This window comes from Triticum dicoccoides, chromosome 2B (assembly GCF_002162155.2).
Source record: "Triticum dicoccoides isolate Atlit2015 ecotype Zavitan chromosome 2B, WEW_v2.0, whole genome shotgun sequence".
In the NCBI taxonomy this organism is placed as follows: Eukaryota; Viridiplantae; Streptophyta; class Magnoliopsida; order Poales; family Poaceae; genus Triticum; species Triticum dicoccoides.
In genome coordinates this window covers 176,956,677-176,970,899 of record NC_041383.1, presented here as the reverse complement: position 1 = coordinate 176,970,899, position 14,223 = coordinate 176,956,677, and the positions used below count along the sequence as shown (strand labels likewise).

At 41.4% G+C, this 14,223-nt stretch overlaps 1 protein-coding gene across 1 annotated transcript; it reads left to right on the top strand.

The window, feature by feature from the left end:
• The first annotated feature begins 12,296 nt into the window (after positions 1 to 12,296).
• LOC119367488 (tyrosine N-monooxygenase-like) lies at positions 12,297 to 14,010 on the top strand. The gene is made up of 2 exons (XM_037632984.1): positions 12,297 to 13,283; positions 13,369 to 14,010. Exons 1-2 carry the CDS (start codon positions 12,297 to 12,299, stop codon positions 14,008 to 14,010), a joined length of 1,629 nt encoding a protein of 542 aa, XP_037488881.1.
• Positions 14,011 to 14,223: the final 213 nt, after the last annotated feature.

The window sequence follows — 14,223 nt, the reverse complement described above, 5'->3', positions numbered from 1 at the left end:
CGAGCTCGCCCGCATGTGGTCGATCCAGGCGCTGCTAGGTATTGCTCACTGCAAGCAATATGGCTCGTGTCACGTACATCCCTCACTTGAGCACTAACATGGTGGGCCGGCCCATTGAGCCGCTTCGCTCGCTAGATGTTCCTCACCTGCTCATTCACGTTTTGTTTGTTTCCACAAAAAAAAGTTTCAATGTTTACTTCTACTTTCACTAATTTGAGAATTGTTTATGAATTTCAAAAAAAGTTGACAAATTCAAAAAAAAAAACTCATGAATTTTAAAAAGGTCGTAAATTCAAAAAAAGTTCATCGATTAAATAATTGTTCATGAAATTTGAAAATGATCATAAATTGAAAAAATCGCAAATTTGAAAAGCTTCCAAGAACCTGAATAAATTTTGAAAAATCATGAACAAATTTATAATTTGTGAAAAAACTTTGAAAGCAGAACATTTTTTAAAATACCGGTTTTTTGAAAATTTCAAACATGTTTTGAACCCAGGAAATTTTCTGAATAAGTGAATAATAAACTTATTAATAAAGCACGCAGTGCTTTTGTCGTTTCACTACCGCATAATTTTGCATAAAAGCCCATATGGTTTTTGTTATTCAACCCACACTCCAGATTTGCTTCTGCTCGTATGCTACCTTCAATTTTCTCGTCCGTCCGTCGCTTAGATGGGCCTGGCTAGGTCCACATGGGCCTTCTCCACAAATTTCTAGTTTACCAACTTATTGTGCACAAATTTCAGATTCGAATTAATAGTCCCACCCCAACACTTTACATCAAATCCTAGCAACTTATATATGTTCTAAATTGTAAGAACCAACAAGCTAACAAAAAAATCAAAGAGGAGAGGTGCATGAATCCAACAAAAAACAGTATCGGGTGCCCAGCCTAATAGAAAGCTCGAGACACCCTAGCATCTTGCGCCATCGGCAGCCGCAGTGCATGTAGCGAGCCATATCCTGCCAGGCAGCCGTCGAGGACGACCCTAAGCACTTAAGCAGGCCACCATTGCGCCAGACCGCCTCCTGCGCCTCCGCCATAGGCACGCCTCACAGGCTGCCCTAGCATGCACAGGTCGCCCGCCATGAGCCCCATATGCAACCGACCGACGAACATGAAGCAACATCTCCAATCACCGCCGCCAGATCTGGCGAGCGACTAAGCTACTGCACACTATGGCGAACAGTAGGCGGCCGGATCCAGGCGGTCTATCGGTGAGGACACAAGTTGGGGGCGAGGAGCGGTGCCAGAGCGGAGCCACAGCGGCAGAGGAGCGAGAGGCGCTCAGGCAGGAGGCGGCCAAGCTGCACGGGCGGCAGTGGAAGCGGTGGCGGTCGGATTAGATGGCCGACAGTGATAAGGGATCGAGCACCGGGGAAAACGAAGGAGAAGGTGAGGGAGAGGGGATCGCATGGGTGTTGGGCGGCTACGCGTGCGAGCGTCTCTGGGTGGCGGTGAACGAGGGAGCGAGCGAGAGAGGTTGAGGATGGGGATCGGGGCGCTAGGGTTACAGGAGGAGACTGACCTGGGCCTTAGGCCACTACAGGTTAGGTGGGCCGGCCTATGTGCTGCTGCTGTGCTCTCTCTCTCTCTCTCTTCTCTTTTATTTCCATTTCCCATTTATAGAAATTAGAGAGATGGTTGCCTAAAAAAGAATAGAGAGAGGGAAAAGAGAAGAAAAGAAGTAGCGGAGGTTTTAGAAAATGTTGAACCTTTTTGCATTGAGTCTAAATTTATACTTACCCCAAATAGAAAAGTTACACCCACTTTGGAAAGAGTTGAATTCAGACTCATTTGAATTTCCAAAAATGTTGATATTTTTAGTGGAGCTCTGACAAATGCAAAAATAATTAAGGGAAAGGTTTGGAGGTCTATATTGAAGTAGAAAAGGCATGGGATTTTATAAAAGGTTTGAAAGGAATTTGAAAAGGCACTTAAATAAAAGCTAGGTTCAAATGATTCTATGAAAACATTCATATTTAGCTTCTTTAGTCCCTATTTTTCTAAATGCATTTATTCATGTGAATGCCTGGGTAGCTTGCAAATATAATTATAAAAGGAGGAAATTTCTTCACCCATTCCATCATACGTTTGCTCAGTACAGAGTAGCTTGCAGATATAATTATAAAATAGGAAATTTCTTCTAGATGAGATTAGTTGTTTAAGTTTTAAGCATGACTGGCATGGTTCACTCACACATGTGTTATGCGATATTTCTCCCGTTGCAACGCACGGACATATTTACTAATAAAATTAAGAAATGGAACATTTTTTGGAAATTCTGAACAAGTTTCAAAAAAATTGAAATTTTTCTGAAATTCCTTGAGGATTTTTTGAATGTGTGAACAAATTTTGAAAACAAAAAAAAAATTGAACCTCCGGACAACTTTTGAGAATGCGAATGTTTTTTGAATATGTGATTTTTTTGAAGGTGGGAATATTTTTCTGAAACTCCTAGCAAATTTTTAAAAACACAAACTATTGTTGAATAAGTGAACAATTTTTTAAAAATGGAATTTTTTTGGGGAAATTTGTGAATTTTAGCAAAATTAACTAACAGGAAAAACCATAAAATTGATTTTTTTTCAATGTGAATATTTTTGGAATAGGTGAACAAATGTTTAAAAAGGGTACAGTTTTAAATTGGAATGTTTTTTTAAATGTGAACATTTTTTACAGTGCCCTGGACATTTTGAACACACGAACAGTTTTTTAATATACCAACAAAATTCAAAAAAGTGAACATCTTTTTAAATTTGTAAGTTTTGGAAAAAATAAAGAAAAATAAACAAACAGAAAAAAGAACACTTAACAAAACTGCAAAAAAACCAGGAAAGAATTTTTTAGAAACCTTCTAGAAGGTTCTCAAAACCCGTCAAGAATCTTCCAGAAGGTTCTTAAAACCAGTTGTGACACCCGCTTCGCTTCAGTTCTAATGGGCCGGCCCATCTTCCTAGCATAATGGGCGATCAGAATCTTAACTATAGCAGTGAGCGATACATAGGATTTGTGGACGTTGTCCTTGTCTTGGAGGCTTCTCCTTGGTGCTTGGGCTTGCTTTTTGTTTTTAATTTCCCTCGTATTTGGGTTGTCTTTGTGTCCGCATTTTTTTGTTATAGGGTTGGCTTTCTTGTCGGAATTTTCTCGCGTTTTGTATTTCCTGCTCGATGTGGTGAATTGTCGTTAATTCGCATAGGAGGGGCGCACCTAGTGAGTACCGGGGCCGGCCATTTAGTGCTAGGAAGAGCTTCCGGTTTTGGGCACATTCTGGCCATTCAGCCTATATTTCAATAAAATTTGCTTATATGAATATGAATATTTGGATTAACAAAATAAGAACTATAACTAAAAGTAGACATAAAACCAAAAATAAGTATGATTATTGTAAAATTATAAAAAAATTATTGAATATAAGCAGCATAATATAGTTAAAATATTTGAGCCTGTTTTGACATGCATTGTTAAATGTTGAGGTGGACATTTTTCCTTGCATGGTTGCATGTTGAGCTGTCATAGTTGCGTATGAGATAAATATGTTAGTGCAGATCACCTACTTAGTTATACATGATTTTATGGCAACACATGGGCATTCTGCTAGTAAATTTAATTGCGAAATTGTTTTTACAATCCAGTGTGAACTTAGCTAGTCAAGACGAATAAAACAGGTTGTTGCAACCCACGGGAATTCAGCCAGCAAATGTAAGTGCACTTGGTGTAAATTTCTTCATTATTACGTGGCAACGCGCTGACATTCCGCTAATGAGTCTAATTGCATAATTCTTTTTACAGTTTGGTATGGACTTAGCTAGCCAAAGCAGATAAAAAAAAGCTGTTGCAATCAAGCTTGCAAGTTTAATCTACTAGTATAAACGATGAGCGTTGCTTAATTACTTTGAGTCGTTGGAGACTTCCCGGTATTGTTCTTTGTATAGCATTTCTTCTAAATCAGTCACGCCGAAACTACACTGGTCTTTATAGGCTGACATACTATCTTCCAATTGACCAAGTGGTGTGTTCTCACCCACATCATCTTCCTGCCAAAGTAACTTCTCTCCCTAATAAATCTCCTCAAACATAGCTAGAGAGCATACTGAAAGGCACATTTGTCAAACATGCATGATTTTAGTAAAACAACCCATAGGACTCTCTCAATAATAATAATAATAATAATAATAATAATAATAATAATAATAATAATAATAATAATAATAATAATAATAATAATATAAAAAAAAATCTACCCCATAGGAGTACTGTCTTTCCATTTCCAAGCATGCGTTCTTGTTCTCTGCCTTCTCTTTAGTACTTCTACAATCCTTATTATGCAATAGATACTTAAAAGGCAAGCTACCCTCTACACATGTGAATAGAAGTACAATCAGTACTCATATATTTTTCTTTACTAAACAAAACAATTTGCTTTTGTGAAAATCGGGTTGTAAACCAGACGCCTGGCCAAACATGGACAAAATAAATTTCAGTTTTCTAGATTCACCACCTCCTGCATGGTGCATGTTGGTCGCCCATGCATGCACGGAACTATCCAGCTATAACGAAGGTGCTTGCAAAAATAAACTGATTTTTTTGCTTAAGCACCCACTACAGGAAAAACGGTCTATGCCGAGTACCTCTTGAATGTCTAGTGTTCTTTCACGGGATACTCAGCATACGATACGACCGGCCAGTATGCCGAGCACCACCCTAAAACGCTCGGCATCTAGAAAATACTCGGCATACAACAACCTGCACCTTGAGTAATGCACTCGGAAAAACCGTGGTGCTCGGCACAAACCCGAAAAAACACTCGGCAAACAAATGGTACTCGAAAAAGTTTTCATCAGTGTCCCTTGCAGATGCAGTTGACGGAGTCATGACGCGGGGGAGCTGGTCAGGGGTAATGCCTAGTGCTGGATACCGATCGAGTGTTACACTCGACATACGGTGTGTCGAGCATATATGGGCGTTTACAATGGTTTTCCCGGAGTGACCAATGCTTATTTCTATAATAGAGGTACCTTAGTAAGCCACTTCAAATCTGACGTCAGATTTTTTACCAGGACAAATCAAACATTTTTATGACAGTTTGTGTTTGTCGCAGATGGTAATTAAGTTTAGTTGGCAAGCATGGCCAATCCTTCTCATTTCATTTTTAAATTTGCCATCTCACGCCAACTAAATGTGCCACAAAAACTTTGCCATCCTTAAAAAATTTATGTCGTCATCTTTTTAGCATTACCATTTTTAAGCATCTTGCATTGTATATGGCCTAAACAAGCAGCACACGTAGAAATACTATATAGGGAAACACTTCCCATCAGTAGTCTGACTCCAAGCAAACCGTCAGACGGATTGATTACCATGGATTCTCGTCGGATCTCACGGTGTAGAAACAACTTAATGGCCCATACGTATTTATTCCCGAAGAAAGGAAATAATCTCGTCGCCCCCCCCCCCACCCCCACCCCCTAATTACTCGTCCAAATCCCCTCGCCATCTCGTCTCGCACGCACGCGCCGCCACTGAGCTCGCCGTGAAGCGCATCGACCCGACCTCTCAGATTGCGCCGCTCATTGCCTGCTTCCTCGTCACCCCTGAGCTCGCAGTGAAGCGCATCGCCTCGAACTCTCCGATCGCCGCACATCGCTTGATTCCTCGTCACCTCATCGTCGGGCACACCACCGCCCAGATTCGTTGCATGCTCCTCAGTGCGACCCCGGGGTGGCTCTCCACCGATGCGGTCACCGGACTGCCCTCGGGTCACATTGCAGGTGCACCTTCCTAGCATTAGGGAGTCAAGCCCCCGATCTCTTCGGTGGTTCATGCTTCGGTAGGTTTGAATCGGCTGCAGCTGCGGTGCCCCCTGCCCCCCAGCGGCATTTTCTCCCTTGTCGAAGGGCCCAATCTCGGAATAGAAGGTATCGCACTTCATCGGTCGGCCTCAATTTTTATGATTTGTAATTGGCAAATTGCATTTTTCTATGTAATGTACTGTCTGATGAGTATGTTTGTTGTCTGCTAAATTGTTTTGTTCATGTGTCAGTTATTTTGTCATCGATCAATTTTGTTGTTGAATTATTTAGGTCTTCGGTCATCCATACCTATGTAGGCAAACAATGGTAGTCAATCCTAGTTTCAGTTTTCAATGCTTCCAACGTAGATGAGAATTGTTGAGTAAACAACCTTCCATTGCTTCTTGTATATGGAGCGTCCACAAAAGCGCCTCCACAGTTGGCGCCAATTTTCTTTGTTTCATCTTCAAACTTTCATGCTTCAACCTATCAATAATGAACCAACTACGTTTTTGTCGTACTTCTTACCTTGGTGCTTCTACGTTGTAAGCATCACCAAGGTTAGAAGCATGAACAAATGCAGTTGTTGATTATTAAAAATGCTTGCATTTATCAACTGAAAAATCCTTTTTTTAGAATGGTGCCGACACAGATGCATCCTCTTGTTGCTAGCAAGATTTATTTGATTATTCATCATCAAATTTTTATGCTTTATAACATGAACAGTTGTGTTGAGTTCCTATGTTTTCATGCTTCTTGTTGTTTACCAAACCATGTGTTACTTTCATAAATATGCCTCCATTTTTATTTTTTCATGCTTCCAAATGACACTACCTACGTACCCATGCACCAGGGTTCTTCTACATTGTAATCATTTGGTTCTGTCTCACAAGAAAAATGCTTCCGTTCATCAACCGATAATAGGTTCAGTTTGTATGTTGGCGAAGCAAGAGATGCATCCTCTTGTTTCTGCCAAACTTAGTTTATTATCTATTATCAATGATCTCTGCTTCATACAAAGATATGTTATGTTGGGTTCCCATAATTTAATGCTTCCTGCAATTTCTCTTACCGTGTTCAACAAATAGCTTGTTCAACGAATAAGCTTTCTTACTTCTATTATCTTGCTTCCATACAACTATCTTGAGAAGACATCGTACCCTTTCTGTATTTCCAGTGGAGGCTATGTTTGGTGGTATGCATCAGCTGAAGCGCAATTCACGGAGGCACCTGCTGAACATCATCGGAGCTAAAATAGGGGAGAGGGGACGAGGCTCCTCTGACGTACTGCAGGGCGCAGTTGGGCCACTGACAGGTGGGCCCGAAAGCAAGTTGGCCCACCTGTCAGTGACCCAACTGCGCCCTGCAGTACGTCAGGGGAGCCGAGTCCGGGGAGAGGGTGAAGTCAGCCAAAAGAAGTTGGGAAAGATGTTGCTTGAACTGGTTCAGGCTCACTCTAAATTGTGATTGTAATTTCCATTTCCTTGGAAATATAAGTAATCAAATATAGAAGCAGAATTTTTATGTTTGCCCGATGCAACTTTATGTTCTATTGAATTCTAGTGGATGGAAATAAAAATTTGCATGATTGTAAAAGAATGTAGCTGAACATTGGATGCGGTTTTTGACTAGAGAGAATTGAATCTCATTTTCGATAGAAGCAAATATTCTTTTCGATAGAAACATATTCGAAGCCAATATTCTTGTGAACAGAAGCACAATTGTAATATGATGGAAGCAAAAAGTCTTCTCAACAGAAGCACAATTGCATCGCAATGTGAAATGGTGCTTCCATCAATAAAAGTAATGCTTCTATGATCGAATAATATGTTTGCAACGCGAAAGTGTGCTTCCATTGGCAAAAAGCAATGCTTCTGTGCAGACTTCCCACCGAAATAATTACTTTTTGTATTTGTTTATTAAAAGCACATGTCAATCTAAAAAAATGTTTCCTTGCACAAAAATGCATCTGCAAAAATACTCCCTCCTTCCCAAAATATAAGGCGCGATTGACTTTTTACGGTCTTTGATGCATGATTTTGACCACTAATATATATCAAAGTATATGGATTGAACATGTATAAATGGCATCGTTGTATTTTTCTTGCAAAACAATTTTATTTCATATATATTTATATTAATTTTATAGACATCTTTCCCCTAATAATAAAGCACGGATTGACTCCGTGGGTTCACCGTCACAATACGCTTCTTCCCATGAATTTACGCTTTCAGTTTTTTTCACCTATATTATTTTCTATATCCGAGGTGGTACTATTTTATCCCTTTCGGTTCTCACCTTACCCGTTCGGTTTCGTACGTGCGGTTTCCTTCTTTTTTTTTGAGCAACTTACGTATGGTTTCCTGGAATTCCCTATTAGCCGCTCTCTGCGGCAAACAGAAGCTACTTCGCACAGGCGATCACGCAATCGTTCGGTTTTGGGCCGGCCCGTCTGCGCGTTTTTAGCGTTCCCAGTTTTGGAAACCTTCTGAAGGTTCCCAGCCGGTTTTTTACGGTTTTGGGAACCTTCTAGAAGGTTCCTGAACCGGATTTCTTTCTTTTCTGTTTTTTCTTATTTATTTTTTCTTTTCCCTCCCTGTTTCCTTTACTGTTTATTTTCTTTACTTGTTTCTTTTCTTTTCATTTTCATTTTCTTTCTCAGATTTCTTTTTCTTTTTCAAAAATGTTCGCATTTTACAAATTTTGTTCATTTTTACAGAAAATGTTCGTGTTTTCAAATTTTGTTCATAACTTGCAAAATTTGTTTGCTTTGTTTCTAAAAAATGTTCATAATTTCATGAAATGTCCTATTTTAAATATTTGTTCAAAAATTCAAAAAATGTTCGTGGTTTAAAACTTTGTTCAGAATTTCATAATTTGTTCGTAACTTCAAAAATGTTTCATGTTTTTCAAAATCATTTTCTGCAGTTTCAATTTTTTTGTTCGCCTAGGCAAAAAAAATGTTCCTGTTTTCAAATTTTTGTTCAGAAATTTTATAAATTTTTAGAATTTTAAAAAAGTGTTCGTCTTTTCAAATTTTGTTCACAAACTAAAAAATGTTTGGTTTAAGAGATATGTTTCTGCTTTCCAAATTTGTTCAAAAATTGCCCCGGAATTTCAAAAAATGTTCCCATTTTTGGAAATTGTTCAAAAAAAATTCAGAAAAATGTGCACACTCTACCTTTTGAGTTTCGAAATTGTTCAGTTTCAAATTTTAGTTCACAAATTTGGAAAAATGTTTGGGCGGTTCAAAACATGTTCCCGTTTTCAAAAAAATGTGCATGTTTTAATTTTTTCAGGTGTTTCGAAATCGTTCAGTATCAAATTTTTGTTCACAACTTTCAAAAAATGTTCAGGCGGTTCAAAACATGTTCCCGCTTTCAAAATTTGTTCACAAATTTGAAAAATGCGCATGTTTTCATTTTTTCAGGAGTTTTGAAATTGTTCAGTTTCAACTTGTTGTTCACAAATTTCAAAAAAAAATTGGGCAGTTCATAAATGTTCTCGTTTCCAAAAAATTGTTCGCAATTTTAAAAAATGTCCATGTTTTCATTTTTTAGGAGATTTGAAAATTGTTCAGTTTAAAATTTTCAGAAATATTCTTGTTTTCACATTTTTCAAATATGTTTGCGTTTTCAATTTCTGCCTTGGAATTTTAAAAAGTTCCCGTTTCAAAAAAAATGTTCCTGATTTTTGCAAACATTTCGGGTTTTTTTTTGCAAATCAGTAATTTGCTTGTGTGTCACACATCCCTTCATTGTTTTAATAAAAATGCTTTTGAAATTCAAGATATATATTTTGGACTGTGCTGCGTGTTTGGTTCTTTTTTTTCTGCGTGTTTGGTTTTTTAAGCTTGGCGCTGCCGAAGAATCATTAACGACTGATAGCTCAACTGGTAGTACCACTTTTCGTATAGTGTGAGTTCCTGGGTTCGAATCCCTGCAACCGTGGTATTTCTTTTTTAGACAGAAGGGAAGCGAACAGAAACACTGAGTTCTCGCTCGCTCGCTCGTGAAACAGTAGAAACAGAAAACGGCCCAACAAGCCCGCCAAGCGGAGGCTCTGTGCGAAACACCAGCAACTTGACGCAAAGAGCGTCATATAGGACCTCCCTGGTTTCCTATATGTCCCTTACTTCGTACGTGTCCTCGCCTCAATTCACATGGGCCGGAATTTATTTCTGGCATGGGCCGCTAAAATGTTTCTCTATGTGCTAAAATTTAGATTCCTTTCATAATTAATAGTCCCACGTTGCTTCTTTACATCAAATCGTAGCAATTTATATACGTTACCAATGTAAGAATTAAACAAGTCAAGGTACGTGTATACTTCTGGAGTTGCAAGAATCAACCAAAAATGAGGGCAAGACCTGCCGCTAAGACAAAGAAACCTCTCCAAGGAAGATCGACAGGCGAGAGAAGGAACGGGATTGGGGATCAGGGAATACGACTGGGCAAGAAGATAAGGTACCTATGAGACGTCATTGTGCGCAGGGAAGCTGATGTATTCAGCCGTTTAGCATGTGTGGGGGAATAAAGTATAGGGAGGGGCACATATGACGCGTGGAACACCAGCGTACGAGGCTGCTGGTTTCTTCCGTAGCAATCAGCCAACCTTAAACTAGGAAGTTTGGATGTTCACAGACGGGAAAGTAATCATCGAGTCACCACACGGACGTGTTTAGCGTACACGCATGTGTTTGTTCATTGAAACTATATGTACGCGTTGCCGGATTTAATGCATGATAATTTTGTTTTTGAACACCGTAAAACGCAAGCGCTCATACATATGCGCGTACGCTCACCCATGTAAACGCACAGACACAGGCCCTATCACTATGAACACCTTTCAGAGATGAGCTAACATATCATCTTAAAATTTACAAAGTCATCATAATAATTTTGTTACAAAATTGGATTTAGCTCTCCTTGTCTTCCGCATGAAACCATACTAACAGGTCAGTAAGGCGTGAAAACTAGAAAACTTTTATATATAAACACAGGTTAGGACACACATATCAAAAAGATATAACCTACTCTCTCTATTTCAAAATAAGTGTCTCAACTTTATACTAACTTTAGTATAAAGCTGTACTAAGCTTGAGACACTTACAAAGTTGTACTAAGTTTGAGACACTTATTTTATGACGGAGGGAGTACATGTCAACGAAAATAAATTGTCTTCAGGCATTGCTGATGCCGGTTAAGACGAGTGCATAATAAACCACCGATATAAAATTGAGATTGATAGTGTATCTTGGTGATGCAACAAAATGTGGTCATGATAATTGAAATTATGATTTTTTTTCTCCCGTTGCAATGCACGGGCCCTTTTGCTAGTACAATGCATAAAAATCGTAGTCAAAGTTGGAATTAGCTCTCTTTGTCTCCCTCATGAAACCATACTAACAGGTCATTAAGACGTAAAAACTAGAAAACTTTTATATATAAACACAGGTTAGAACACACATATCAAAAAGATATAACCTATTCTCTCCATTCCAAAATAAGTGTCTTAACTTTGTACTAACTTTAGTATAAAGTTGTACTAAGTTTGAGACACTTACAAAGTGTACTAAGTTTGAGACACTTATTTTATGACGGAGGGAGTACATGTCAACGAAAATAAATTGTCTTCAGGCATTGCTGATGCCGGTTAAGACGAATGCATAATAAACCACCGATATAAAATTGAGATTGATAGTGTATCTTGGTGATGCAACAAAATGGGGTCATGATCATTGAAATTATGATTTTTTTTCTCCCGTTGCAATGCACGGGCCCTTTTGCTAGTACAAGGCATAAAAATCGTAGTCAAAGTTGTGCAACGAAGACCAGAAAAGTCAAACCACGCCTTATATTTTGGTAAGGAGGGAGTAGAAATATATATTTGTTGGAAGCAAATCACAAGTTAGGAAAAAAAATTAGACGTAGCTTCAAGAAAAAGGAAACTAATTATACGTGATTAATGCAAAAAACTCGTAATTGTTTCCTTGCAAAAAAAATACATCTGCAAAAATAGAAATATATTTGTTTGTTGGTAGCAAATCACAAGTTCTTAGGAAACTAATTAGACGTAGCTTCAAAAAAAGGAAAGTAATTAGACGTGATTAATGCAAAAAACCGTAATTAACGGGAAGAAACCATCCATAATTAGCGCTCGTTACATCCTCTCACGCAGGTCCTAGGAGGCAAATCGTACGTCCCTGCTTCCTCTGATCCTACGGTGCACAGGTGGGCTGATGGATGCATTCCATCTATAGTCTGATGTCTCTGTTCTATAAAGCTTGTTCTTCAAATAAATGTATCTGGCACTGACTTGATGCTAGATACATCCATTTAAGAGACAAGAGATAAGTCTGAGACAAAGTTTTTTTCTGGACGGAGGGAGTATATATATAAGGACTCATGCATAACTATAGCAGCACACCAAGCTAGACTCGTTTGGCAATAACAGGTGCTACATTAGGAAGCAAGCAAAAGCAAAGCTTTCGGGGAAGATGGGCATTCATCTCCTCAGCAGCTGCCAACGAGCTAGCGCTACTGGTCGTGCTAGCATTTATCTCCCTCGTGATCCACAGAGGCTGGTGCTGCTCAGGCGTCCCAAGAGCAAGATCGCATGTTCTCGTAGCAGAATTGTTGGTGCGTCGGCGCCGGCTCTCCCGCCGGGTCCTGTGCCGTGGCCGGTAGTGGGGAACCTTCCCGAGATGTTACTCAGCAAGCCGGCATTCCGGTGGATCCATCGGATGATGGAGGACATGGGCACCGACATCACCTGCGTCCGCCTCGGCAGCGTGCACGTCATCGCCATCACCTGCCCCAGCATCGCCCGTGAGGTACTCAGGAAGCAGGACGCCAACTTCGCCTCCCGCCCGCTCACCTTCGCCTCCGGCACCATCAGCGGCGGGTACAAGGACGCCGTGCTCTCGCCCTTCGGCGACCAGTGGAAGAAGATGCGCCGCGTGCTCACCTCGGAGATCGTCTGCCCGTCCCGCCACCGGTGGCTCCACGACCGCCGCGCCGACGAGGCTGACAACCTCAGCCGCTACGTCCACACCCTCGCCACCGGGTCTGCGTCGGGCGTGGACGTGAGGCACGTGGCGAGGCACTACTGCGGCAACGTCATCCGCCGGCTAGTCTTCGGCCGGCGGTACTTTGGCGAGCATCGGCCGGACGGTGGGCCGGGCCTGATGGAGGAGGAGCACATGGACGCCGTGTTTACGTCCCTCGAGCTCCTCTTCGCGTTCTGCGTCTCAGACTACCTCCCGTGGCTGCGGGGTCTCGACCTGGATGGCCACGAGAAGATGGTCAAGGAGGCGAACGCGACGGTGAACCGGCTCCACGACACAGTCATCGACGAGCGATCGAGGCAGTGGAAGTCCGGCGAGAGGAGGGAGCAAGACGACTTCCTCGACGTGCTCATCACGCTGAAAGACGCTCAGGGGAAGTCGGCGCTCACCATCGAAGAGGTCAAAGCGCACTCGCGGGTTGGTTATCCACACTTTATATATACAAGGGCATGCATGCAAAACAAAAAGGCTTCCAAATTGAAGTGTTGGGATGATGGTGTAGGACATAATATTAGCGGCCACTGACAATCCGTCGAACGCGGTGGAGTGGGCACTGGCGGAGATGGCGAATGCACCGGAGGTGATGGCAAAGGCGGTGGAGGAGATGGACCGGGTGGTGGGCCGAGAGCGGCTGGTGCAGGAATTAGACATCCCGCAACTCAACTATGCCAACGCGTGCATCCGCGAGGCGTTTCGGCTGCACCCCGTCGCCCCCTTCAATCTGCCGCACGTTGCGCTCGGTGACACCACTGTTGCCGGCTACCACGTGCCCAAGGGCAGCCACGTCATCCTCAGCCGCATCGGGCTTGGTCGAAACCCGGTCATCTGGGAGGAGCCACTTCTCTTCAAACCAGAGCGCCACATTAATATGGCTGAAGGCGGCGATGTTGTGCTCACCGAGAATGAATTGCGGTTCATCTCCTTCAGCACCGGCCGCCGTGGGTGCATCGCGTCATCGCTAGGGACGGACATGTGCATGATGCTCTTCGGGCGGCTAATCCAAGGGTTCACTTGGAGCAAGCCGCCGGGGGTAGCAGCCATCGATCTCAGCGAGTCGGAGCACGATTTATACCTAACAAAGCCGCTGGTGCTCCACGCAGAGCCACGCCTACCGATGCACCTCTACTCCGCCACTGGTATCTAATCTAATTGACCTTTGGCCAGTCTAGGTTACATGTAACTAGTTTCAATGTATTATATTAATCCTCGCAAAAAATAAATTTTAGTTTACATTGTTATTAAAACAAGAGGTAAATAAGGCACAATGCACTGCCATCAACATCTAATTGATCTTCGGTGGACCAGAGTTGTTTGTAACAATTTCAATCCATTATATTATATCCTGCAAAAACAAAAT